Here is a 24217-nt window from a genome sequence, read left to right on the forward strand (position 1 = left end):
CACACACACACACACACGGCCGCTCGCACTAAGCGTCTCACACACACACGGCCGCTCACACTGACTGTCTCACACACACACACACACACACACACACACACACACACGGCCGAATACACTGTGTGTGTCTTTCCTTCTCTCACACACACTGCCACTCACACTGACCATAGAAACATAGAAGATAGGAGCAGGAGTAGGTCATTTAACCCTTCGAGCCTGCTCCGCCATTCAACGAGATCATGGCTGATCTTAAAGTTCAGTACCCCGTCCCCACCTTCTCTCCGTAACCTTTAATACCCTTATACTGAAGAAATAGATCTAATTCCCTCTTAAATATATTCAATGAACCTGCCTCTACTGCCCTCTGTGGCAATGAATTCCACAGATTCACCACCCTCTGGGTCAAGAAATTCCTCCTCATCTCGGTCCTAAATAGTTTGCCTATTATCCTCAAACCATGGCCCCGGGTTCTGGACTCCCCTACCATTGGAAACATCCCATCTGCATCCATTCTGTCCAGTCCTGCCAGAATTTTATAGGTCTCTATGAGATCCCCTCTCAATCTTCTAAACTACAGCGAGTACAATCCCAAATTGCGCAATCTTTCCTCATAAGTCATTCCTGCCATTCCAGGTATCAGCCTGGTGAATCACTTCTGCACTCCCTCCATTGCAAGAACATCCTTCCTTAGATAAGGTGACCAAAACTGCCACAATACTCCAGGTGGGGTCTCACCAAGGCCCTGTACAGCTGCAGTAAGGAATCCTTGTTCCTATACTCAAACCCGTCGCACACGCGGCCACTCACACTGACCAACTCAGACACACACACGGCCGCTCACATTGACTGTCACACAAACACATGGCCCCTCACACTGACAGTCACACATACACACAGCCCCTCACACTGACTGTCACACTCATACTGACCGTCACACAAACACAGCCGCTCGCACTGACCATCACACTCATACTGACCGTCACACAAACACGACCGCTCAAACTGACTGTCTCATACACACACACACACAGTCACACACACTGACCATCTCACAAACACGGGGACTCACACTGACCGTCACACACACACGGTCTCTCACACTGACCATCACACACACACAGCCCCTCACACTGACCATCACACTCATACTGACCGTCACACAAACACAGCTGCTCGCACTGACCATCACACTCATACTGACCGTCACATAAACACGACCGCTCAAACTGACTGTCTCACACACACACACGGTCGCTCACACTGACTTTCTCACACACACACACACACACACACACAGTCACACACACTGACCTTCTCACACACACGGGGACTCACACTGACCGTCACACACACACACGGTCGCTCACACTGACCGTCACACACACACGGTCTCTCACACTGACCATCACACACACACAGCCCCTCACACTGACTGTCACACTCATACTGACCGTCACACAAACACAGCCGCTCGCACTGACCATCACACTCATACTGACCGTCACACAAACACGACCGCTCAAACTGACCATCTCACACACACGGGGACTCACACTGACCGTCACACACACACACGGTCGCTCATACTGACCGTCACACACACACAGTCTCTCACACTGACCATCACACACACACAGCCTCTCACACTGACCGTCACACTCATACTGACCGTCACACAAACACAGCTGCTCGCACTGACCATCACACTCATACTGACCGTCACACAAACACGACCGCTCAAACTGACTGTCTCACACACACACACGGTCGCTCACACTGACTTTCTCACACACACACACACACACACAGTCACACACACTGACCATCTCACACACACAGGGACTCACACTGACCGTCACACACACACGGTCGCTCACACTGACCGTCACACACACACGGTCTCTCACACTGACCATCACACACACACAGCCCCTCACACTGACCGTCACACTCATACTGAACGTCACACAAACACAGCCGCTCGCACTGACCATCACACTCATACTGACCGTCACACAAACACGACCGCTCAAACTGACTGTCTCACACACACACACGGTCGCTCACACTAACTGTCTCACACACACACACACAGTCACACACACTGACCATCTCACACACACGGGGACTCACACTGACCGTCACATACACACAGTCGCTCACATTGACCATCTCACACACACGGGCACTCACACTGACCGTCTCACACACACACACACACACACACGGTCGCTCACACTGACTGTCACACACACACATGGCCGCTCACACTGACCGTCTCACACACACACGGTTGCTCACACTGACCATCTCACACACAGCTGATCACACTGATTGTCACATACACACGGCCGATCACACTGACCGACTCAGACACACACACGGCCACTCACATTGACTGTCACATAAACACATGTGCACTCACACTGACCGTCACACTTACAGGGCCACTCACACTGACTGTCTCAGACACACACACAGCTGGTCACACTGACCATTACACAAACACACGGTCGCTCACACTGACAGTCACACAAACACACGGCCACTCGCACTGACCATCTCACACACACGGCTGCTCACACTGACCGTTACACAAACACACGGTCGCTCACACTGACAGTCACACAAACACACGGCCACTCGCACTGACCATCTCACACACACAGATGCTCACACTGACCGTCACACTCACACGGCCGCTCACAATGACCGTCTCAGACAAACACATGGCCGCTCACACTAACCATCTCACTCACACACACACACACACACACACACACACACACACACACACACACACACACACACACACACACACACACACACACGGCCACTGACACTGATTGCCACAAACAGCCCCATGCCCAGAGCGAGATTTCCTGAAACGTACAAACTTCTCCAGCGGACATCTTTGCTGGCCAGGCTCATCTCCCTGCCTGTGTCCAGCCCATCTCCCTCTCAACCTTCCTCCCGTCCCCGTGTCACCAACTTCAACCCTTCCCCTGACCGCTTGACCCACACCCACCACCACCTGTGCAAGGAGAAGCCCCTCACATCCCCTCTCACCTTAAACCTGCCTTCACCACACTGAGATACCCCAATCCTGGGGAAGTGCTATTTACCTTATCTGTGGCTCTCATGAGTTTATCAACTTCTATTCTTTCCAATCTCAGCCTCTTCCACTCTTGGCAGAAAACTGCTTTTCGAGGAGGTGACAGAACAGATTGATGAAGGTAGGGTGGTAGATGTGGAGAATGTGAATTTTAGTAAGGTCTCTAACAAGGTCCCCATGAGAGACTCGTTCAGTTATGGGATTCATGGAACCTTGGGCATGTGGATTCAGAATTGACGGTGCAGAAAGCAGAGTGAAGCAGAATGAAGTATTCTACCTGTAGGTCAGTGACTAGTGGAGGGGGGACAAGGATCAGTTCTGGAACCCCTGCTCTTTGTGATTTTTAGAAATTAACTGGGTGAAGGATGGGTCAGTAAGTTTGTGGATGAGAAGAAGGTTGTGGATGGAGCTAAAGGTTGTCGAAGGTTACAAGAAGACATAGACAGGATGCAGAGTTGGGCAGAAAAGTGGCAGATGGAGTTCAATCCAGATAAATGTGAGGTGATACATTTTAGAAGGACCAATCAGAAGGCTGAGGACAGGGTTCATGGTCGGTTACTTAAGGGTGTGGATGAACAGAAGGACCTTGGGGTTCAAATCTATACATCCCTCGGTTACCACATTGGTTGATAGGGTAGTTAAGAAGGCCTATGGGATGCTGGGCTTCATTAATAGGGGGATTGAATTCAGGAGTAGAGGGGTCATGTGGCAACTCTACAAATCTCTGGTGAGACCACACAGAGTCTTATGTCCAGTTCTGGGCACCTCATTACAGGAAGGATGTGGAAGCTACGGAGGGGGGCAGAGGGCATTACCAGGATAAGTCTTATGAGGCAAGGTCAACAGAGCTGGGACTTTTCTCTTTGGAGTGTAGAAAGAGGAGAGGAGACTTGATCGAGGTCAACAAGATTCTGAGAGGCACAGATAGGGTGGACAGACAGCGCCTGTATCCCAGGGCAGGAATATCAAATAGCAGAGGACATGTGTTTAAACATGAAAGCTTAGGAGATGACAGAAGAAAGATTTTTTTCTCCACAGGGAGTAGTGGGTGTCTGGAATGCATTGCCGGGGTGGTGATGGAGGCTGGTACAATAGGGACCTTCTCAAACAGATGTACTTAATGGTCACTGCCAACCATGCTGGCCATACACACACCATCGACCCCCGTCACAGTGACACTCCAATCCGCAGAGAAAGCCAGGAGAATCCAGACATTCAGCACTGTCTGTTGCTGCTTGTAAGTGAATATCACATTGAAGCTATGTTCCACCACAAGGTGCACCACCTTCCCCTGGGACTGAGCACACCAGTCCATGACACCTCACCTACCCCGTCACCCAGCCCAGCCCAGCCCATCGTCTTCAGTCTCCGCATGAGCTCATAGATCCAGGTCCTTAGACAGACAATAGGTTCCAGCTCCGTACGAGTCTTGGGGTAGGTGAATGTCCAGAGTGGTTGGGAAGGTGCCATGGTGGGTGGGTGCCTAGGGCGGGTGCTCAAGGTGGGCAGTTGGGTGCCCAGGGTGGGTGGGTGCCTGGGCAGTTGGGTGGGGTGCCCAGGAGGGTGCCAGGGAGGAGTGAGTCCGCAAGGACAGAGCCCAGGGTGGGTGGGTGCCCGGTGCAGGGGCAGGGGAGGGTGTAGACGGATGGGTAAATGTTAAGTGTTCAGTGTAAATTATCCCCAGAGCATAGTGAGTCAGGGAACACTCCTGTACAGAAAACAGGCCCTTCTAGCCTGTGCCAACCTATTATCCTGCCTCATCCCACTAACCTGCTCCCAGCCCATGGCCCTCCATATCTCTCCCATCCATGTACCTGTCCAAATTCTTCTTCAATGTTAAAATAGAGCCCACATTCACCATTTCAGCTGGCAGCTCGTTCCACTCCCACCATAGTCTGTGTGAAGAGGTTCCCCCTTAAGTCTCCCCTTTCAACCTTAACCCATGACCTCTGGATTGTATCTCACCCACCCTCAGTGGGGAAAAGCCGACCTACATTTACTCTGTCCATCCCCCTCATAATTTTAAATACCTCCATCAAATCTCCCCTCATTCTCCAACATTCCGCTGAAGAGATCAGCTTATTATTTCAATGGGGAGTGGTTGCAGCCTGCTGTGGTGCAGAGGGAACGAGGACAGTGAACGGTACGATGGCTCTCAATGCTCAAGGGATCAGGCTCTGCTGCTGTGCAGGGGCTGGTGAGACCACAGCTGGAGCACTGTGTACAGTTCCGGTCCCCTTGCTGGCTTTGGAGGTGGTGCAGAGGTTTGCCAGGTAGAAGGGGGGGGGGTCAACCTCTGTGGAGAGATTTAGTTGCCTGTGCTCACAGGGATGGTTTAGATGGAGACAGGAAAATGGTTTCCGGTGGGAGGTGAGACAAGACGTAGGGGACATAGCCTCAAGATTCGGGGAGTAGATTTAGGATGGAGATGAGGACAAATTTCTTCTCGCAGAGAGTGGAATTCTCTGCCCAAGGAAGCAAGGCTGTCTAATATTTTAGACAAGTTAGATTTTGTGGATGGGTAGGGAAGGAAGGGTGATTGAGTCATTGAACTGAGGATGTTTCACTCTGATCAGAGGCCATTCTACACACCTCCCTCTGCAAGGGCAGATTGCTCCCTTCAATCCCGGTGAACATAGTCCTTCCTTTCCCGCAGTCACGTATCTGTCACTGACACACCTCAACCCCACATGGCTGCCTGCCAGACCCCCGAACAGCTATCCACTGGACCCCAGTGCAGCTGCCAACTCGCCCCATGTGGCTGCCCACTGGACCACTGCACAGCTGCCTGCCAGACCCCTGAACACCTGCCAACTCGCCCCACATGGCTGCCCACTAGACCCCCGCACAGCTGCCCACTGGACCCCAGTGCAGCTGCCAACTCACCCCATGTGGCTGCCCAATGGACCCCCACACAGCTGCCCACCAGACCCCAGTGCAGCGGTCAACTCGCCCCATGTGGCTGCCCAATGGACCCCCGCACAGCTGCCTGCCAGACCCCTGAATACGTGCCAACTCGCCCCACATGGCTGCCCACTAGACCCCCGCACTGCTGCCCACTGGATCCCAGTGCAGCTGCCAACTCGCCCCATGTGGCTGCCCAATGGAACCCCGCACAGCAGCCCACCAGACCCCAGTGCAGCGGTCAACTTGCCCCATGTGGCTGCCCACTGGACCCCCACACAGCTGCCTACCAGACCCCCGAACAGCTGCCAACTCGCCCCACGTGGCTGCCATGTTTAACTAAGGTCTCATGTAGCTACAACAGTACCTCACCACTCTTAAACTTGATCCCATGGTGAATGAAGGCCAACACACCACATCCCTCAACAACACCATCAACCTGTGCAGCAGCTTTGAGTGATCTGTGGACACGGACCAAAAGATCTCTCTGTCCATCCACACTGCTCAGTCCTCCCATTAACATTCCATTCTGCCTTCAGGTTTGACTGACCATAAAGATCCACTTCACTCTTTTCTGGGCTAAACTCCATCTGCCACTTCTCAGCCCAGCTCTGCATCCTAACAATATCCCTCTATAACCTCTGGGAACCCCCAGACTATCCACAACACCACCAACCTTTGTGTCATCTGTAAAATTACTAACCTACCACTTCCACTTCCTCATCCAGGTCATTTATAAAAATCGCAAAGAGGAGGGGTCCCAGAACAGATCCCCGTGGACCACCACTGGTCACTGACCTCCATCTACAACCACCCTCTGTCTTCTGTGGGTAAGTCAATTCTGTATACACAAAGCAAGGCCTCCTTGGATCCCATGCCTCCATACTTTCTGAATGAGCCTTGCATGGGGAACCTTATCAAATGCCTTACAGACACCGATATACACTATATCCACAGCTCTACCCTCATCAGTGCGCTTATTACATCTTCAAATTATTCAGTCAGACATGATCTTCCCCTGACAGACGATGCTTCAATAAATGCTTGTAAATCCTGTCTCTTGGGATTTTCTCCAACCCCCTGCCTGCCAGAGAAGTAAGACTCACAGGTGAAAGGTGAATTGTTTAAAAGGAACATTAGGGGGCAATTTCTTCACACAGAGAGTGGCGAAAATGTGGAATGACCTGCCAGTTGAAGTGGTGAATATGGGTTTGATTTCAACCTCCAGGAAGAATTTGGATAGGTACACGGAAGTGAGGGATATGGACTGGCTGCAGATCAATGAGCAAGGTAGAATAGTTCTTGCGATGTTATGGTAAAGTTATGCAAGACATTGGATAGATCAAATATGGAGTATTGTGTGTGGTTTTGGTCACCGAATTACAGGAAAGATATCAGTAAGATAGAAAGTGCAGAGAAGATTTACTAGGATGTTGCCCAGACTTCAGGAACAGAGATACAGGGAAAGAATAATCAGGTTAGGACTTTATTCCCTGGAGCGTAGAAGAATGAGGGAAGATTTGATAGAGGTATTTAAAATGATGAGGGGGGATAAACAGAGTGAAAGAGAACACAGCAATGGCAAGGAAGAAGGCACAGCAACAATCTATGAGAGAACCGTTGCAGAGGGAATGGGGGTGAGGGCACTGGAAAGGCTGGTAAGATCGGTAATGGCCAAGACTACAGGCTGCAGAACCATTTGCTGCAATCCTCCCTTGACACAAGCCAAGTTCCACCGATCGGGAGGACTGACATCCTTACACTAAGGAGTGGTTCCAAAGGTGACATCCTTGTCCAGAGTAGACAGAAGTTACATACTCGTCCGGAAGATATCTTGTCGAGAGGGTTGGAGGTGAAAGGTGACATCCTTGTCCAGAGTAGACAGAAGTTACATCCTCGTCCGGAGGATATCTTGTCGAGAGGGTTGGAGGTGAAAGGTGGCATCCTTGTCCAGAGTAGACAGAAGTTACATCCTCGTCCGGAGGATATCTTGTCGATAGGGTTGGAGGTGAAAGGTGACATCCTTGTCCAGAGTAGACAGAAGTTACATCATCGTCCGGAGGATATCTTGTCGAGAGGGTTGGAGGTGAAAGGAGACATCCTTGTCCAGAGTAGACAGAAGTTACATCATCGTCCGGAGGATATCTTGTCGAGAGGGTTGGAGGTGAAAGGTGACATCCTTGTCCAGAGTAGACAGAAGTTACATCATCGTCCGGAGGATATCTTGTCGAGAGGGTTGGAGGTGAAAGGAGACATCCTTGTCCAGAGTAGACAGAAGTTACATCCTCGTCTGGAGGATATCTTGTCGAGAGGTTGGAGGTGAAAGGTGACATCCTTGTCCAGAGTAGACAGAAGTTACATCATCGTCCGGAGGATATCTTGTCGAGAGGGTTGGAGGTGAAAGGAGACATCCTTGTCCAGAGTAGACAGAGAGGGTTGGAGGTGCAAGGTGACATCCTTGTCCAGAGAAGACAGAAGTTACATCCTCGTCCAGAGGATATCTTGTCGAGAGGGTTAGAGGTGAAAGGTGACATCCTTGTCCCAAGCAGTGCCAGAACTGTGTACTCCAAGCAAGTTGTGTCTGACTGGCCTGATTGGGTTTCTTGGTGGTATGACCCTGATGCAAGGTGGAAAAAGTGGAGCAATTCCCTCGGCTCACTCTCCTTGGGGGAGCCACTGGAGCCATTCCCCTGCACAGGATCTATACCACTCCACTCCCTGCCTCATGTCTGTCTACAGGCCATAGAGGTGGTCAGAGTCCCAAGAAGCATTGATAACATTTATACAGACCAGGTGGAAGCATCCTGCATGGGGGATTGGCCTGTCAGAAAGCAGAGGGGTATCCTGGAGGATGGCAAACGGGGTGGGGAGGGAACATGTCTGTAGGAGGGTGCTGATCCGTGCCTTTCTCTGAAATGCCTTGGACATGGGTGTGCAGATGCTCAATAGCAGCTGTGAATGGTGTGAAGGGGCAGTAAAACAGAGCAGGAGGTGCCGCCCTTTAGCAATAACAGGAGCACACAGACACAGCTCTGGTTTTCTCCTCCATCCACCCCGCCCCTCTCTCTGCCAGTCCCAGTCTCACCGATTCTCTACATCTCCACTCTTACACACGTTCTCTCCTCCATCCACCCTGCCCCTCTCTCTACCAGTCCCAGTCTCACCAAGCCTCTCTACATCTCCGCTCTAACACAATCATTCTCTCCTCCATCCACCCCATCCCTCTCTGCCAGACCCAGTCTCACCGATTCTCTACATCTCCATTCTAACACACACGTTCTCTCCTTCATTCACCCTGCCCCTCTCTCTGCCAGTCCCAGTTTCACCAATTCTCTACATCTCCACTCTAACACACACATTCTCTCTGTTCTCTCCTCCATCCACCCTGCCCCTCTCTCTGCCAGTCCCAGTCTCACCGAGCCTCTCTATATCTCCGCTCTTACACAATCGTTCTCTCCATTCTCTCCTCCATCACCCCGTCCCTCTCTCTGCCAGTCCCAGTCTCACCGATTCTCTACATCTCCACTCTAACACACACATTCTCTCTGTTCTCTCCTTCATCCACCCTGCCCCTCTCTCTGCCAGTCCCAGTCTCACCGAGCCTCTCTATATCTCCGCTCTAACAAAATCGTTCTCTCCATTCTCTCCTCCATCCACCCGCCCCTCTCTGCCAGTCCCAGTCTCACCGATTCTCTACATCTCCACTCTAACACACGTTTTCTCCGTTCTCTCCTTCATCCACCCTGCCCCTCTCTCTGCCAGTCCCAGTTTCACCGATTCTCTACATCTCCACTCTAACACACGTTCTCTCCTCCATCCACTCCGCCCCTCTATCTGCCAGACCCAGTTTCACCAATTCTCTACATCTCCACTCTAACACACACATTCTCTCCAGCCCTCCTTCTGTACCAATAACGTGCTTGATTTCTCACAGTTCCCACCTCTAGTTGGTCAGCACTGCTGCTTGCCTGCCTACTGTGTGACATTGTAATTGAATCAACATTTATCCGATGCGTTCACCAGAGCCGTGATATAAGGTTCAGCACATTTATTTCATAAATTAGATCAGCCATAATCGTATTGAATGGCGGAGCAGGCTTGATGGGCCATTTTTGGCCTCCTCCTGTTCCTACTCCCTATGTTCCTAGCAGTAAGGAAGAGCAAGTGCTGTGGCTCAGGGGTGCGTGGGAGTCACTCACAGAAGTTAACGTGGTGCTGAACACAAGTTGCTGGGGGAACTGAGCAGGTCGGGCTGTAGCCCTTCTGCTTGTTCCTGGAGGTAGATCTATTGTCTAGAGATGGATATGAGAGTGTCGCTGAACAGTCTGCCCAACATTACCATCCCGGTGGAAACGCCAGCACAAAGTCAGGGCACCCCGTCCGGCCGCAGTGATCACAGGTCAGCTGAGATGGCCCAGATCATCTTCTCCATCACCTTTCACTGGCGAGCAGGGTCTCCCCATCACCAGACCTCTGCGCTCATCAGCTCCACAGGACAGACCCTTCCACTGCAATCCACTGGGAACCTCACGCATCCCTGCCCTGCAGACTACTTTTCCAACATTTCAAATCCCATGGGGTGGGCTCTTTGACGGGCATGTGGAGAAAACTTAATGTGGGAGGAAGTATACCAAGAGGCAGGTGGCAGACAGAGTGAGAAATTCTCTTTAGAGCATAGAAGGATGAGAGGCGACCCAAATAGAGGTTTATTAGGAAAAGCAGATAGCGTGGACAGGCCAGCGTCTGTTTCCCAAGGCAGGAACAGCAAATACCAGAGGACATGCACACAAAGTAAAGGGCGGGAAGTTGGGGGAAACATCAGGGGTTTTTTTATGTAGAGAGTGGTGCAGGCCTGGAATGACTTGCCAGGGATGGTGATGGAGACGAAACATTAGGGGAATTTAAGAGAGTTTAGACAGGCACATGGATGAAGAAAAATGGAGAGTTATGGGGTTAGGAGGGCTTAGTACATTTTTTAAGGAATTAGACAGCGTGGTTCATATAGTGGTTAGCCCAACCCTGTTACAGCGCCAGCGATCGGGACTGGGGTTCAATCCCGTGCTCTGTAAGGAGTTTGTATGTTCTCCCTGTGTCTGCATGGGTTTTCCCCAGGGGCTCCGGTTTCCTCCCACCATTACTTGACTGTAATTGGGCAGCACTGGTTCATGGGTCAAAAGGGCCCATTACCGGGCTGTATGTCCAAATAAAAGATAAATAAATGAGTCAGCACAACATCGAGGGCCGAAGGGCCTGTACTGTGCTGCATTATTCTATATTCGGCTCAGGGTGGGAGAGGGGCAGTCCACCTTGCCTTCCCTAGCTCCTTCAGGTGTGACAGAATCACACAGCAGGGAACAGGGCTACCACATCCAAGCCAATGGGTGGGCAGCTGTCCACACAGTAATGCAGCCCGCTTTGGACAGTGCTGGGGGGGGGGGGGGGGTGCGCGGCAGCAGGAAATGGCCGAGACCACAATTTCAGGATAAAAGGGCATCCATTTAAAACAGAAATGCAGAAAAATTTCTTTAGCCAGAGCGTCATGAGTCTGTGGAACTTGTAGCCACAGGTGGCTGCAGAAGCGAGGTCGTTGGGTGTATTTAAGGCAGAATTGACAGGTATTTGATCATTCAGGACATCAAGGGTTATGGGGAGAAAGCTGGGGAGTGGAGCTGAGTGATAAGTGACTGAATGGTAAGCAGACCTGATGGGCCTATTGGGCTACTTCTGCTCTTATATCTTGTGACTGGCTCTGGGGCTCAGCAGGGAAAGGGTGGTCAGGTTAAGAGATCATGATGGACAGGCAGCAAGAGATGCTTCAGAGTAGTGTGTTGCCTCGAAGGCCCCAAGGTCCAGGATGTCTTTGACCAGGTACAGGATGTTTTGAGAGGGGAGGGAGAGCAGCCAGAGGTCATGGTCCATATTGGTACCAACAACAGAATGAACTGGGCAACAGGTTAAAACATGTTGTTTTAATTTTAAATTTGAATTTAATTTAATGTAATTTTTTACTTTGTTCAATTTAACCATTCAACATGGTACCGGACCATTATGGCCCACAAGTCCATGCCACCCAATTGACCTACAACCCCTGTTACATTTTGAACAGTGGGAGGAAACCAGAGCCCCTGAGGAAATCCCACATGGAGATACGGGGAGAACGTACAAACTCTTGGATTTTCACCCTGATTTCGATCGCTGGCGCAGTAATGGCATTGCGCTAACTGCTACACTAATCATGCTGTCTAATCCTGCAATCCAGTGTCGATACAGGATCACTCTCTGTACCACATGCTAGTGAGGTGAGAACCAGGAAGGTAGTACATTTCAATGTGTCGAAGGACCAGGGGCAGGAGGAATGGACTTGGATCTCTGGATCAGTGGGCTCTCATCCAGGGCACATGGGGCCTGTGCAGCCAGAGGCTTAGACAGGACAGAATTTGTTTAGTGTGTCCAGGGATGTTTCCTGAAACGGATGTAGCTGGTCCAACCATGAAGTGGCCATCCTGGACCTTGCACTGCAAATGTGCCCGGGCAGGTGACAATTGCACAATTAAGGAATTGGGAAGGCCAACACAAAGCAAGGAACATCTCCAGGGCCTCAATAAGGACTCTCAGTGCCTACTTCAGGATAGAGCTCAGCTTCGGATCTGGGCAGAGGGAAGGCAGCTGGAGTTTAATCCAGACGAGTGCGAAGTGCTGCACTCCGGGAGGGCAGACGTGAGGGGAATGTGTACAGTTAATGACAGGGCTCTGCAAAGCATTGATGTGGAGATGGATCTGAGGGTCCATGTCTGGAGACCTTTCAAAAATGTCAACACAGGTTACGAAAGATGAGTAACTGCGGCAAATGACTCTGGATCGGAACAGCACAGGAAGAAGCCCTTCGGCCAAAAACACCAGTGCCGTACGTGATGCCCAAATTAAACTACATCTCTGCTGCCTTCACCTAGTAGATATCCCTCCATCCCCTTCACATCCAAGCCTCTTCAACACTACAATTGTATATCCAGGCACCCAACACTGTCCTGTCCTGCACATCTGCTTTCAAGTACCTCACCCCCCCCCCCCACCCTGAGCCACAAAGCCCCCAAGTATCTGACCTGTTTTATGTTCCAAATTGTTGGATTCCTGCTGCCATGTGAGGTGGTTGAAGCGACATTGAAGAGATGTTTGGACGGGCACATGAACAAGCATGAATACAGGGCTCTCGAGCAAAGTTGGAGGGGGAGTTGTGGGGTTGGGCTAACCTGACCCACTGTGAACCTGCAGTCTCCCCACATCCCACCATCATGTGAAGAGAGAGAAATCATGTGCATACAGAAGGGATAGGTTTAATTTAGCACTGTGGGCCAAAGGGTCTCGGCTGTGCTGTTCTGTATTTGATGTAGCAAGAATCTGATTAGGTTAGAGAGACAGCAAGCTTGAATTGATAAAGGAGAGGAGACTTGCTAGAGGTCTTAATAGATTATGAAAGGCCTAGATAGGGTGGTCAGCCTGTGTCCCAGGCTAGGATCAGCAAACACCAAAGAAAACAGAGCATAGAATAGAACACAAGCACAGTCCAGGCCCTTCAGCCCTCGATGCTGTGCTGACCCATATATTCCTTTCAAAATTTAACAGAGAAATAAATACAAGAGGACGGCTTTAGGGTGAAAGTAGAAAGGTTTAGGGAGAACTTATTCACTCAGAGAGCGGTGGGAGTGTGGAACGAGCTGCCATCTGACGTGCTGGGTCTGGACAAGATCTTGAGCTTTAAGAATAAATTGGACAGATACATGGGTGGGAGAGGTCTGGAGGGTTTTGGAATGGGAGCAGGTTATTGGGACTAGCTGAACAATAGTTCAAGCTGCACCTGCACAGACTAGAAGGGCTGAATGGCCTGTTTTCTGTGCAGTAGCATTCTATGGTTTTATCCATGTTTCTAAGAGTCTCTTAAATGTCCCTAATGTTCCAGCATCCACCCCCACCCCTGGCAAGGTATTCCAGGCCACCACAACTCTCTATAAAAAAAATACTCACCCCTGATATCTCCCCTAAACTTCCCTCCCTTCACTTTGTACACGCGTCCTCTGGTGTTTGCTGATCCTGCCCTGGGAAACAGGTGCTGTCTGTCCACCCTATCTATGCCTCTCAGAATCTTGTAGACCTCTATCAAATCTCCTCTCATCCGTCTATGCTCCTCCAAAGAGAAAAGTCCCAGCTCTGCCAACCTTGCCTCGTAAGACTTATTTTCTAATCCAGGCAACATCCTGGTAAATCTCTGCCTCCTCTCCACAGCTTCCACATCCTTTTTGTAATGAGGTGACCAGATCTGAACATAATTCTCTAAGTGTGGTCTCACCAGAGATTTGTAGAGTTGTAACATGACCTCTCTACTCCTGAATTCAATCCCCCTCTTAATGAAGCCCAGCTTCACACAGGCCTTCTGAACTATCCTATCAACCTTTGAAGTGACCTTGAAGGATATATGGATTTGGACCCCAAGGATCTTCCGTTCATCCACACTCTTACGTAACTGACCATTAACCCTGTGCTCAGCCTTCTGGTTGGTCCTTCCAAAAGGCATCACCTCACACTTATCCATCTGCGAATTTTCTGCCCAACTCTGCATCCTGTCTATATCTTCTTGTAACCTTTGATTCAGCTCCATCCACAACTCCTCCAACCCTTGTGTCATCTACAAACTTACTGACCCATCCTTCTGCCTCTTCATCCAGTTCATTTATAAAAATCACAAAGAGCAGGGGTCCCAGAACAGATCCCTGTGGCCCCTCCACTAACTCCATATTTGTATAAAGTGAGGTGAGGAAATTTCAGGGTTGCTTAATTTTTTTTTTTTACACAGAGGGTAGTGGGTGCCTGGAATGCATTGCCGGGGCTGGTGTTGGAGGCTGGAACATCAGGGGCATTCAAAAGACTCTTATACAGGCACATGGATGAGATAAGACGGTTATGAGGTAAGGAGGGTTTAGTTTTTTTTATATGTATATGAAGATTGGCAGACATTGTAGGTCAAAGAGCCTGTATTGTGTTGGAGTGCTCTATAAATTAGTAGAGGCTAGGTATAAATTTAAATGTAGACTCTCTACACAGGCCCTCCCGGTCCATGAGCCCGTGCCTATAACCCCAGTACATTTCAAACGGTGGGAGGAAACCAAAGTCCCCGGAGAAAAGCCATGAAGATATGGGGAGAACACACAAACTTCTTGCAGACAGCGCAGGATTCGAATCCCGGTCCCGTGGATAGCAAGTTCATTCCTTCCTGGGGCCTCATTTCTGTGAGGGGCGCTGGGCAAAGTGGTGACTCTCTATCTTCCTTACGGTGGACAAAGTTAAAGAATTTCATGTATGTTATATTCTAAAGGTAGTATCACGTGACAATAATAGAACCGTTACCTAAATGCGCTGCCCTAGGCTGGGAATATTTTCCAAGAGTAAAAGAGGCTGCGGGGAGCCCCTATTGAGGTGGGGAGAGTCTAAGACTAGAAGGTACAGGTTTAAGACCACAAAACGATAAGATATAGAAGTAGGCCATTCAGCCCATTGAGTCTGCTCTGCCATTCCATCAAGGGGAGTGATTTAAAAGGGACCTGAGGAGCATCTTCTTCACCTGGAGGGTGGTGGGTATGTGGATGAGTGGTCGAGGTGGGGACTATTACAACATTTGAACCACAGTTGGTCAGGTGGGCCATGGACCAAAGGGGAACTCGCTCAGGATGGCACCTTGATCAGCATGGATGCTTTGGGCCTCTGAGCGGCTCTACCTGAAAGGACGGAGAATCAATCACAGGAACTACTGGGCAACTGCAAACACTGCTGTCATCACATCTGAACCCCATGATTCTCGCACTGACCACCGATCGTTTGCTAGACATTCTATTTTGCGGAGAACGAGATCACCAATTGGAAGGATGACTATGGAGAGAATGCCCAGGGAAACACGTAATCACCTGTTCACACAGAGTGCGATCCCACCGTTCAAAATGTACCGGGGGTTTAGGTTAATTGGGTGTAAATTGGGTCCCGAAAGGGCCTGTTACTGTGCTGTACGTTTAAATTAAAAGTTTTGGAGTTACCACCAGCTACTTGTGATAAAGAGGTACAATGAGCCGGCTTTAGTCTCAGGGAGAGTCTAGGGTATGTGATGAACCGGCTCTTCGTCCCTCCAGCAAGGCTGTTCATGGACGTGGGCAGCTCATTGTGGAAGGCACCTGATGCTCTAGTAACATAAATACAAGCCAACAAAGCACCAAGCAGAAGCAAATCCTGACAGGGAAGCCCAAGTTCCCTGCCTGATGGAGGGGGGGTAGTTGACGGAATCAGCGAAGGTGACATGGCCACGTAGCCGCGAAGGAGAAGAAATGGACCGTTGTGTCAAGATCTGTTCTTCCTCATCTCCAGCCTGTCGACTACTAGTCAGCTCTCCGCCCTCCCCATCCCCACTACAAGCGTCTGATATCAAAGGCCAGCACGACAGCACAAGATTTAGTGTCATCGGTAAACTGAGGAACTCTGCACTCGATCCCCGTTTCAGATCATTAGTGTTTATTGTGAACAGTTGCGGGCCCAGCATCGACCCCTGCCAACTCGGGAAACTCCCGTTGATCCCAACTCTCTGCCTTCTATGGGTAAACCAGTCCTCTATTCGTGCTAATGCATTCCCCCCAACACCATGCATCCTCATCTGAGGACTAGGTCTTTGCTGCGGCACCTCATCGAACATTTCGTGGAAGCCCAGGTACACAATGTCCGCCCGTCCCCTCATTACGTCCTCAAAGTACCTGACAATTTGTCAAACACGAGCTTCCTTTCCAGAACCCATGCTGGGTCTGCCCGACAGAACCATTTCTATCCAGATATCTTTTTATATCTTTCTTAATGACAACTTCAAACTTCTTCCCGACTTCCAACTAGCCGAAAGTTACCTTTTTTTAAAATTTAAATTTAGGCCCACAGCACGGTAACAGGCCCTACCAGCCCACAAGCCCATTCCACCCAGTTGCCCTACAACACCCAGAACATTTTTTTTTGAATGGTGGGTGGAAACCAGAGCCCCCGGGGAAAACCCACGCCAAGAGGAGGAGAACACACCAACTCGTTACCGACAACGCGGGATTCAAACCCCTGGTCCTGATCACTGGTGCTAACCAGGCCACCGACGGTTAGATGTTGTGTGCTTCCCCGTTCCAGGAACAAGCCCCAGCACAGGCGAAGAACGAAGGCCACAGTAGCACCCTTGGACTCTACACGCTGCCCCATCCACTCCCTCCTGCTTCAACCGTGGCCTCCGCAGTAAAGCCTTCGTAACCTAGTGCCTTGCCATGGCCAACCCCACCACGTCACAGATTGGGCATGCAAGTGTCGAGCTGGAATACAAAGGGAACAGTACAGACCTCTTCCTCCTCAATACGAGCAGGCTCGATCAGCAGATTATTGGCTTGATCAAAGGAGACCCCCTGTTAGGACAGGAACCAGCAGAGGCATGCGGATTAGTGGAGCAGAGCTTCAACCCAATCAAAACACAGCCCCTCGATGCAGGACCGAGGTCAGCACCAGGCAAACAAGCACGAGTGGCACAGACAAAGACAGACACAGCCCTGGGCTCACAAATTCTCACGCTTTGCCTAAGGACAGAGGTGACTGACTCCCACAGACCCAAGTCCAAGCTGAGGACAGGATAAGTCTTCTGAGGGGGGCTCATCTGACTCGAGTTGCAAAGGTCCAGGTAAGGCCTGAACTCCATGGAGTTACCAGAGGTGAAACAGACAGACATTTTCCTGCCACTCCCAGCCACGGTGACTGATTCAAGCCCCTCAACCAAAGACTCCCCTATGCCTGGTGGCCTGAAGATGAACGGCTTGACTGTGGGGAGAGCTGGCTTTCCAGGACTTCCAGTGGCATCGCCCTGTGGGATAGGTGACAAATGCCAGGAGAGTGAGGGGGTGGTGGGGAGTGGGGGAGAGGGTGGGCGTTCGGTATCACGCCCTGCAACAGTTCCTCGGCTGCTTTGATGCAACTAGGCCAGGCCTGTCAGCTCAGCAGTAAACTGCAGGGGCTGAAGGCTGCGGCTGGGAGCTCAGGGAGATGGAGCACCTCACCCACGGACACACACAGCCCACTGTCGCCACAGGTACACACAGATACATCCTAGAAGCAGGGAGACACAGCCAGCAGCAGGTGCGGGGCAGAGTGGGAAGTGTGAGGAGGCAGGTGGGGGAGCCCAGGAGAAGGAAGGGATAATTCTCCAATGCAGAGAGAAACAGAATCTACAAGGTCCAATTAATGAACTGCACCGGAATTTGAGAGCCCAGAGAACAAATCAAACAGCGAACCCATCAGTTCACCCACGTGAATAGGATTGGAAGAAGATGCAGAGATAGCGAGAGGAGATGTCTGTGTGGTGACAGCTGTACATGGTGGAGTAATCCTGGGCACTACAAAACCAATGTCCCAGAAACCCTGCTCTTCCAAACTGGAGCAGTTCCGGAAACAATTCTGCAGGTTAATCATGTGCCCTGGGAGCCCAATCACCTTCATTACTGCAAACTGCCACCTCCCACGGCAGGTAAAGGCCGTGTGTGAGAAAGTGTGCAAACCCACCAGCATGGTTCGTGACTCTGTGCAGGAGTGTGCCAATCAGCGTGCACGCAAATTCAGGCGTCAGGCTAAACTCGCAGTCAGAGGATCGCAGAACAAGTTCGGACTACGTTTCCAATGCCAGCCCTTTGTTCAGGTGATCTTGTCCATTTCTATCCCACAGCCCTGCAGCAGCCTGAGCCTTCAGTGGAAAACCACGGAAACTGCTTGCTCCAGTCCTGGCACAGGAGCTGATTAGAGGATGCATTGTATGCCCCAGGCAGACTGCTCAAACTCCTCCTATGCACCAGCACAGTCTGAACCCCGCAATCTTCTGCATTCGTGACAGCCTGGACAACTGGGTGGTTGCGCAGAGCCACTGGTGGATCCGCATCCCTGTCAGTAAACACACACACACACACACAGTACTATATGCCTGTCTGTAGAGATGGCTCCTCACCTGACCCACTGGCGTGTGGGGTGGACATGTGGGTCAGGGGGCTACCCTTCACAGAGTTGCCGATCACACTGAGGAACTCTCCCCCTCTGTGGGTGGAAGTATTCCCCGAGTTAGAAACAGGTTAGTCTGTCAGTCCACATGCATCTAATAGGTGGCCTTTGTTACAGATCACAATCAACTATTATATCACGTTGAGGAGCAGACATCAAGGGGGATGTTGAGGAGAGACGGAACGGTGCCCAAGGAGAGAAAACGAGACCGGTTCAGGGGAAGAATGAGGTTGCAGGCAGAATGTTGTAGGTGAGAAAGAGAGGGAGGGGTAAAATAGAAAGAGGAGGGATGGGCAGGTTAAAGTGTGAGAAAAAGGGCGAAGAGAAAGAGAGACCACACAAGAATAGAAAACAATAACAGTCCCATGCCCCTCCCTCTCGAAGCCTGTTTCACCATTCAACATCCTAATGGATAACTGATCTATACTGGCCACAACATGACCGCGGCTGATCCACAATGACCCAAAATGACTACAGATGATCGACACTGACTCCAACATGACCACAGCTGATCTACTCTGGACCAACATGATCACGATTGATCTACACTGGACCAACACAACCATGGCTGTTACATGCTGACCCCAACATGAACCTGGCTGATCTACTCTGGACCAACATGATCACGATTGATCTACACTGACACCAACATGACCACGGCTGATCTACACTGGCCACAACATGACCACGGCTGATCTACACTGGACCAACACAACCACGGCTGTTACATGCTGACCCCAACATAAACCTGGCTGATCTACTCTGGACCAACATGATCACGATTGATCTATTACTGGGCCCCAACGTTTGACCACAGCTGATCTACAATGGAGTAACACAACCATGGCTGATCTACACTGGCCACAACATGACCACGGCTGATCTATACTGGACCAACATAACCATGGCTGATCTACACTGACACCAACATGACCACGGCTGATCTACACTGGCCACAACATGACCACGGCTGATCTATACTGGACAAACACAACCATGGCTGATCTACACTGACCCCAACATGACCACGGCTGATCTACACTGGCCACAACATGACCACGGCTGATCTACACTTACCCCAACATGACCACGGCTGATCTACACTGGACCAACACAACCACGGCTGTTACATGCTGACCTCAACATGAACCTGGCTGATCTACTCTGGACCAACATGATCACAATTGATCTACACTGGGCCCCAACGTATGACCACGGCTGATCTACACTGGACCAACACAACCATGGCTGATCTACACTGACCCCAACATGACCACGGCTGATCTACACTGGACCAACACAACCACGGCTGTCACATGCTGACCCCAACATGAACCTGGCTGATCTACTCTGGACCAACATGATCACGATTGATCTACACTGGGCCCCAACGTATGACCACGGCTGATCTACACTTACCCCAACATGACCACGGCTGATCTACACTGGACCAACACAACCATGGCTGATCTACACTGACCCCAACATGACCACGGCTGATCTACACTGGACCAACACAACCATGGCTGATCTACACTGACCCCAACATGACCACGGCTGATCTACACTGGACCAACACAACCATGGCTGATCTATACTTACCCCAACATGACCACGGCTGATCTACACTGGACCAACACAACCACGGCTGTTACATGCTGACCCCAACATGAACCTGGCTGATCTACTCTGGACCAACATGATCACGATTGATCTACACTGGGCCCCAAAGTATGACCTCGGCTGATCTACACTTACCCCAACATGACCACGGCTGATCTACACTGGACCAACACAACCATGGCTGATCTACACTGACCCCAACATGACCACGGCTGATCTACACTGGACCAACACAATCATGGCTGATCTACACTGACCTCAACATGACCACGGCTGATCTACACTGGACCAACACAACCATGGCTGATCTACACTTACCCCAACATGACCACGGCTGATCTACACTGGACCAACACAACCACGGCTGTTACATGCTGACCTCAACATGAACCTGGCTGATCTACTCTGGACCAACATGATCACAATTGATCTACTCTGGCCCCAACTTATGACCACGGTTGACACACACTGACCTCATCTCTCACTAATTGATCTTATTCTTCTTTCTAAATAGTCCTAATTTTAATATATGAACATAATAATAAATATCCCTCCACCATCAGACTCTTGGACTCTTTTGCATTTGATTGATTTCTCTCTCTGTATTGCACAGTTTATTTACATTTCTTTATTCATACACATGTGAATGCTGTGTACAGTTTTTTACACTGCCAATTAGTAGTAATTCTGCCTGACCTACAGGAAAAGTAATCTTGGTGTTGTAAGTGATGTTGTGTATGTACTCTGACCATAAATTTGATCTCACCATGGGGGAAAAGGATTCCAAAAATTCACTCTCCTTTATACCCACCTGTTTTAAATCACCAGTCCATTAACTGTATTATGTCCACTTGTTCAAAACCCTCCAACTGGTGTCAACTCTCAACATCTCACCTGTTAAGCCCTCCTAAGAATCCAGTATGGTTTAATAATGTCACCATCCATTCTTCAAAACTCTAAGGAATGAAGCCCCAAATCGTCTAACCTCCGTTAATCGGAGAATCCTCTTATCTCAAGAGTTACCCTGGTGAATCTCCTTAAGAACAGAGGACAACACGGTACAGGACCTTTGGCCCACAATGTGGCACTGACCTATTTTTTTTAAATTTAGACATACAGGCCCTTTTAGCCCATGAGTCAGTGCCATCCAATTACACCAAATTAACCTACAACCTCTGGTACATCTTGAAGAGTGGGTGGAAACCGGAGACCCGGAGGAAACCCCCGCGGACACAGGGAGAACGTACAAACTCCTCACAGACAGTGTGGATTCCCGGCTCCAGTTGCTGAAACAATGCTGGACTAACCGCCAGGCCAACTGTGCTGCCCCGTCTACTCTACAACAATCTAACCCTTCCCTACCTAACAGCCTATTACACACCATGTTTCTTACTCCCATGTGCCTCAGAATTTTTTGAATGTCCTTGCTATGCCAGGCTCCACCACCCCGGGCAGTGTCACCCACCTCACTCGGAATAAAATCTTGGGATTGTCTCCAATGCCAGTCCTTCCATTTGGAAGTAAATCAAAACTGGGCACCATATTCCAGATATGGCCTCATCTTGTAAACCCGGAACAAAACCTAGCCATACACAGGCTGTGCTCTACGTCCACAGAAGATTCAAGAAATTTAGCATGTTACCAATCACACACAAGCCTTCTGACTCCGCCTGCACTTGCAGTTTCACTGTCTACAGTTTCACTGTGATGCCCCCTCATCCGCTGAGCTCCTCCTCATGTGTTGCTCCAGTATCTGCCTTTTTTTTTCACATCCAAACGGGACTGAAGGTCTTCTGTTCTGCCTCGTGAAAGCAGCCCACACGATAAAAGACCCACCCCATCCTGCTCTTGCTCTCTAGCTCCAGTCCTGTCAAGCAGGAGACACATCATGTTTTCCTCTCCGTTATTAGTCTGTCGAGCAAACTTCCCGTCCAGTTCTACCCGAATCTTTCCTCCGCTCACTACGATCTCCACTTTTGTCAAATTTTGCACTATCTGTTGCCAGGTAGGTTAGGTTGACCTGTCTGTATAGCGTGCAAAACGTTTTCTACTGCAAATTGCTTAGGGAGATATTAAACAATTCAAGAAGAAAAGAGAGAGAGAAGAGTTGGGGGTGATGAGTGAATAGGTGGGGGAGAGTGGGGAGGGAGGGGGGAGGGGAAAGAGGGGGGCTGAGGAGAGAGGGGGCGAGTGGGAGAGAGGGGGCGAGTGGGAGAGAGAGGGGGCGAGTGGGGAGAGAGAGGGGGTGTGGGGAGAGAATGGGGGCGAGTGGGGAGAGAGGGGGGGGTGAGTGGGAGAGAAGGGGGGGCGAGTGTGGAGAGAGTGGGGGCGAGTGGGGAGAGAGTGGGGGTATGGGGAGAGATGGGACAAGTGGAGAGATGGGACAAGTGGGGAGAGAGGTGGGGGCGAGTGGGGAGAGAGTGGGAAGAGAGAGGGGGTGAGTGGGCGAGTGGGGAGAGAGTGGGGGTGAATGGGGAGAGAGGGGCGAGTGGGGAGAGGGGGGTGAGTGGGGAGAGAGGGGGCGAGTGGGGAGAGAGGGGGCGAGTGGAAAGAAAGAGGGGGTGTGGGGAGAGAGGGGATGTGGGGAGAGGGGGAAAGTGGGGAGAGAGTGGGGGCGAGTGGGGAGAGAGTGGGCGAGTGGGGATGAGAGTGGTCGAGTGGGGAGAGAGAGGGGGTGAATGGGGAGAGAGGGGGCAAGTGGGGAGAGAGTGGGGGCGAGTGGGGAGAGAGTGGGAAGAGAGGGGGTGTGGGCGAGTGGGGTGAGAGGGGGGTGAATGGGGGGAGAGAGGGGGTGAGTGGGGAGAGAGGGGGTGAGTGGGGAGAGAGGGGGCGAGTGGGGAGAGAGGGGGCGAGTGGGGAGAGAGGGGGTGAGTGGAAAGAAAGAGGGGTGTGGGGAGAGAGGGGGTGTGGGGAGAGAGGGGATGTGGGGGAGAGGGGGGCGAGTGGGGAGAGAGTGGGGGCGAGTGGGGAGAGAGTGGGCGAGTGGGGAGAGACGGGGGTGAGTGGGGAGAAAGTGGGGGCGAGTGTGGAGAGAGTGGGGGGCGAGTGTGGAGAGAGTGGGGGCGAGTGGGGTGAGAGGGGGTGAGTGGAAAGAGGGGGTGTGGGGAGAGAGGGGATGTGGGGAGAGGGGGCGAGTGGGGGAGAGAGTGGGGGCGAGTGGGCAGAGAGTGGGAAGATAGAGGGGGCGAGTGGGGAGAGAGTGGGCGAGTGGGGAGAGAGAAGGGTGTGAATGGGGAGAGAGGGGGCAAGTGGGGAGAGAGGGGGTGAGTGGGAAAAGCAGAGGGGGCGAGAGGGGACGAGAGGGGGCGATGTGGGAGATAGTGGGGAGAGAGAGGGGTCGAGAGAGTGAGGGCGCGAGTGGCGAGAGAGTGGGGAGAGAGAAGGGGTGAGTGAGAGAGGGGCAAGTGGGGAGAGAGGGGGCGAGTGGGGAGAGTGGGGGCGTGGGGAGAGAGAGGGGGTGAGTGGGGGAGAGGGTGATGGGAGAGAGGG

At 51.2% G+C, this 24217-nt stretch overlaps 1 protein-coding gene across 11 annotated transcripts in view; it reads right to left on the minus strand.

Annotated features, from left to right (window-relative positions):
- The window catches only part of scrib (scribble planar cell polarity protein), a 166037-nt gene that overhangs the window by 80672 nt on the left and 61148 nt on the right, over positions 1 to 24217 (minus strand). For 10 of the 11 annotated variants that reach the window (XM_069915163.1, XM_069915155.1, XM_069915162.1 and 7 more), the window contains exon 16: positions 17413 to 17475. The exons of the other annotated variant lie outside the window; for it this stretch is intronic. In XM_069915163.1, the coding sequence (XP_069771264.1) occupies positions 17413 to 17475 (63 nt within the window). The remainder of the gene's footprint in view (positions 1 to 17412; positions 17476 to 24217) is intronic. 11 annotated transcript variants of the gene reach the window in all.

The sequence above is a fragment of the Narcine bancroftii genome, chromosome 1 (assembly GCF_036971445.1).
Source record: "Narcine bancroftii isolate sNarBan1 chromosome 1, sNarBan1.hap1, whole genome shotgun sequence".
Taxonomy (NCBI): domain Eukaryota; kingdom Metazoa; phylum Chordata; class Chondrichthyes; order Torpediniformes; family Narcinidae; genus Narcine; species Narcine bancroftii.